Source organism: Salminus brasiliensis, chromosome 10 (genome assembly GCF_030463535.1).
Source record: "Salminus brasiliensis chromosome 10, fSalBra1.hap2, whole genome shotgun sequence".
Taxonomy (NCBI): domain Eukaryota; kingdom Metazoa; phylum Chordata; class Actinopteri; order Characiformes; family Bryconidae; genus Salminus; species Salminus brasiliensis.
The window spans coordinates 9,117,593-9,122,485 of NC_132887.1; the positions used below are offsets into that span (position 1 = coordinate 9,117,593).

At 40.8% G+C, this 4,893-nt stretch overlaps 1 gene segment (V, D, J or C); it reads left to right on the forward strand.

Moving 5' to 3' along the window:
• The first annotated feature begins 4,022 nt into the window (after nucleotides 1–4,022).
• LOC140564596 (immunoglobulin lambda variable 2-18-like) lies at nucleotides 4,023–4,474 on the forward strand. The segment is given in 2 exon segments: nucleotides 4,023–4,071; nucleotides 4,167–4,474. Coding segments are annotated over 2 exon segments (357 nt in total).
• Nucleotides 4,475–4,893: the final 419 nt, after the last annotated feature.

A 4,893-nucleotide genomic window follows, 5' to 3' on the forward strand; every position in this document is an offset into this window, starting at 1 on the left:
TGTTCACAGCTTAAACTTCACTTTTCTCTTTTCAGTTTACAGCTTAAACTTCTCTTTTCTCTTTTCTGTTCACAACAAAAACCCACTGTTACCATTCGCCCCTCTACAAAGGTGCGACGGGGAAGTGTATTTGGCTAGGTGTATTTATACTGTGCCACACAGGAGGGTCTGGTCAGCGTTGATTATCGCTGGGAATTCTGGGGCTTGGAGTTCTTTGCTCCAACCCCACCAGCTTTCCTACTTTGCTGGCTGGGCCCCCTGCTGGCAGCTGGCGGTACATGATGCCTGCTCACAGGTTCCTGCTCTGGTTACACTTTCAGCCACACTACTGTTCTTCACAGGTACATATTTAAAGCAGATTTCTGTAATGAATTGTGTCACACACAGTCTTCATTACAGTGCAGGCAAAATAAATAATATATCTGTTCACCAATACCCTGCATCACCACACACCATGACAAAACACACAACATGACGAGAAAGACACAAAAGAAATTGGAGCTGAATTTCAGCTGTATCTCATGCTTTAACGTGAAATTATCTAGTACAGCTGTGCATAAATTAGGCTGATGATCTGCAATTACCAGTATTTCAGGTAGGGGGTGCTCATGGTCTACATTAAGACTACATTAGGCCGAGAGGAAATGCAGCCACTCAGCAAGTGTTTAAAAAACCTGAAATCTGAATTTGGTTCAGAGTAGTTTTCTGAGTCTTACCCAAAGAAATATGATCACCACTCAGCTTTTCAGAATTGTCTGGCTGTTATGGATCACAGGTATGTATGTACATATTTATGAGTGGGTGGATGGATGGACGATAAAAGAGATTTATGAAAAACTGAGAGATTTCTTTTTAATGCACTTTATCTTCAGATTCTGCCTCCAGCAGCAGCGTTCACCAGAGCCCTTCTGATCAGATTAAATCCAGAGGGGAATCTGTGGAGCTTCAGTGTGTTCACAGTGTACCAAGCTACAATACGATTCTCTGGTACAAGACCAATGTGGACCATGAACTGGTATTGCTTGGATATCTACAGTACACACGCGAAAATAAAGAAACTGGATTCACAGATAAAATCCAAATAATAGGAGATGCAGCTAAGAATGGATCTCTAACCATTAAGGATCTTACAGTAAATGACAGCACTGTGTATTTCTGTGCTGCTAGTTTACACAGTGGTACAAACAGCATCCCCTCTGTACAAAAAGCCTGCTCTACTATTAGCTCAAACTTTAGCTCTTCCACACCTGTGTGTGAGCTCTTGCTTTGACCTGCTGCCAGAACAGTTAGATACTCATGATATGAGAGCTTTCTGGAAGGATGTACATGTTCCTCAACATACTGAACATCTGTGTAATGTGTTTTTGATGATCTGATGTTGTGATGTCATATCCTGTCGGCCCCATGGACAATAAACTCAGCAACATGCAGTATCTGTACATTTCGCTGTGCTGTTTGAAAGACCATGATAAGACTAGTCAAAGCATTGATTGTATTCCTGAGTGTTGATCCAGGTGAACTGATTTCTGCTTGTATTACACCATTACATTGAATTGTGGGTAATCTAATGTGCTGCTTCCTCCATTGTGCAGGTTGGAGTGATGTTCTTCAGAGTCCCAGCAGACTCATTGCTCCACAGGGCCAGTCTGCACAGCTGAACTGCCGTCACACTCTGGGTTCAACCTACTACCAGATGTACTGGTACCAACAGCGAGGGCAAGAGCTGACACTGACAGTGTTCACAGTGACCAACTGCAGGCCTGACTTTGGATCGTCCAGTGAGGAGAAGTACGCTGCTGAGAAGACGCATTATGAGAGTGGATCGCTCACTGTGAAGAACCTGGCAGCAAATGACAGTGATATACATTTCTGTGTAGCTGGAAAGCACAGTGTAAGAGACAGGAGGTGCAGCTGAACCAAATCTGAAAGGGGAACTTTCACTATGCTGGACAGTAGAGGGCGCTCCTTCATCACGAATGTAAAAATGTGATAATGGCTCAAGTCTGCTAGTCATCAAGACTAGGACTTTAATTCAGAGCAGAGTCACAAAGCATAGACAGTAGACAGCCATCATGGTTACCATTCTCATCAGACTCTCAGCTATACTATTGTGCCTCACAGGTAAATATAGCTTTTGTTTGACCTTCAACTCCACCACCACTGATGCCATGGTTCACCTGTACAAACTGTATGTAGGCTTGTTATTTTTTAATATAGTCTCTCTCTCTCTCCACAGGTTCTTCTCTTTCTAATGTACTCCAGGATCCTCCTGATCTCATAAAAAATAAGCATGAGACTGCTGAGATTACATGTGCTCACACTGTACAGAGCTATGAGCGCATACTGTGGTATAAACACAACCAGGCCACAGGCTTTAAGTTCATGGGCTACCTCAAAATTCAGTCTCCATTAATAGACCCTGAATATGAAAAGAAGATCACACTGAGTGGTGATGGGAGAAATAACGGCTCTTTGACCATAAGCAGTCTTTCAGTGGATGACAGCGCTGTGTATTTCTGTGCAGCGTATTACACAGTGCTGTAGATTACCTCACTTCATTACAAAAACCTTCACCTAATCTACATTAACCCCAAGACACAATACCTGCAGCTGTGGGCTGATGTATTTATGATCATGTATTTTTGTAAAAGAGATGTGTGAGCATGAGGAACATTTTCAATGACGAAGAACCTTTATTTGATGTTTTTTTTTTTTATCTACTTTAAACTCAAAGATTTATTTAACAAGAATGAATCTTTATGGACCCAAACATGGTTCTTCTATAGCATCACTCAAAGAACCTTTTGAAGCACCTTTATTTTATTAGTGTAGATCTTTCAGAGTAAACAGCACTTGAACTACAGCAGCATCTTGTGCTTGCTTTAATGGATTATTGCATCTATCAGGCAACTTTACAGAACTCAAAAGTGCCTCAAGGAGATGAAGTTGACTTGCATTTACCACTAATTACAGTAGGGGGCGCTAATGTTTTTCTTAATTTATGCTGTCCAAGAGAAAACACTGTCATTCAGCAACTCTGTGAGCAATGCCAGGGTTTAAAGAACTGAGCAATGTGTGTTTAGTTATTATTAGAGTCCTGGAAGGCAATATGATCAGAGTTCAGCTCCTTATTGTTGTCTCCCTGCTCTGGATCACAGGTATGCATGTAGGTATATATGGATGTGTGTGATATGACGGAAAGTCTTTTCTGTATTTTATGACATTTAAAACTATCTAAAGAGACGCTTCCTCTCACTACAGATTCTGCCTCCAGCAGCAGTGTTCACCAAAGTCCTTCTGATCGGATTAAATCCAGAGGAGAATCTGTAAAGCTACAGTGTGTTCACAGTGTACCAAACTACAATGTCATACTATGGTACAAGACCAGTGTGGACCATGAACTGGTATTGCTTGGATATCTACAGTACACACGCGAAAATAAAGAAACTGGATTCACAGATAAAATCCAAATAATAGGAGATGCAGCTAAGAATGGATCTCTAACCATTAAGGATCTTACAGTAAATGACAGCGCTGTGTATTTCTGTGCAGCGTATTACACAGTGCTGTAGATTACCTCACTTCACTACAAAAACCTTCATCTGATCTACATTAACCCCAAGACACAACACCTGCAGCTGTGGGTTGTGATGGTGTGATGGCAAAGCAAATATTATATGTATCTACTGCATTTTTACCTGTGAAACCTTGACTTATTATATTGCTGATCAACAACACTAATAACTAATGTTACTTTCTCAGATCTAAGCCCAGCATTAAGATACCATATCCCTAACAATGAAGAACCTGACAGCAGCTGAACAGAATATAAAAGAGGAGATTTTACTGCATATCATTCAGAACACTAGATGGCGCTCTTTAATTACTAATGTTGAAGCATCATAAATACTGTACAATGTACCAAGTATGTCAGTCAGTCACAATGTAGGAATTGTGTAACAGCATATATATGTAACCTCTGCCCTAATCCAGAGCAGAGCTACCCAGCACAGAGACTCAGCATGGTTCCTGCTCTGGTTACACTTTCAGCCACACTACTGTTCTTCACAGGTACATATTTAAAGCAGATTTCTGTAATGAATTGTGTCACTAATGCAATTATTTCTTCTGCAGTATCATCTGTCTCTCTCTCTCTCTCTCCACAGGTTCTGCTCTTTGCAATGTACTCCAGGATCCTCCTGATATCATTAAGAACAAAGATGAAGTTGCTAAGATTAAATGTGTTCACAGTGTGAAGGACTATGAGCGAATACTGTGGTATAAACACAACCAGGCCACAGGCTTTAAGCTCATGGGTTACCTCTTTAATAATAATGAAAACGTAGAGACTGAATATGAAAAGAAGATCAAAATGAGAGGTGATGGGAGGAATAACGGCTCTTTGACCATAAGCAGTCTTTCAGCGGATGACAGCGCTGTGTATTTCTGTGCAGCGTATTACACAGTGCTGTAGATAACCTCACTTCACTACAAAAACCTTCATCTGATCTACATTAACCCCCAGACACAACACCTGCAGCTGTGGACTGATTCTGATTCAGTGCCAATTAAAACAGAAATAGATGCATTTGCTCAAACAGAATAAACAGGCCAAACTAATGAAAAAACACTGGGCCTCACTCATCAAGATCACTAATTTGGAGGTTTCTGTTTCCAGTTGTAGGAGTTTCAAGTCAGACTCATTCATTTATGCATTAATTACATGATACAACATATAAGAACTATGATAATTATATCATTATTATGATAAGTATATAATAATAATCACAGTGTGCACCCCGGGTGTAAGCAGGTAAAGCTCAGGATGTGCTGTTACTCTCACTCTTGTGCAGTTCTGCTTGCTTAACAAGAGGGGGCAGTGCAGTTCTGTCT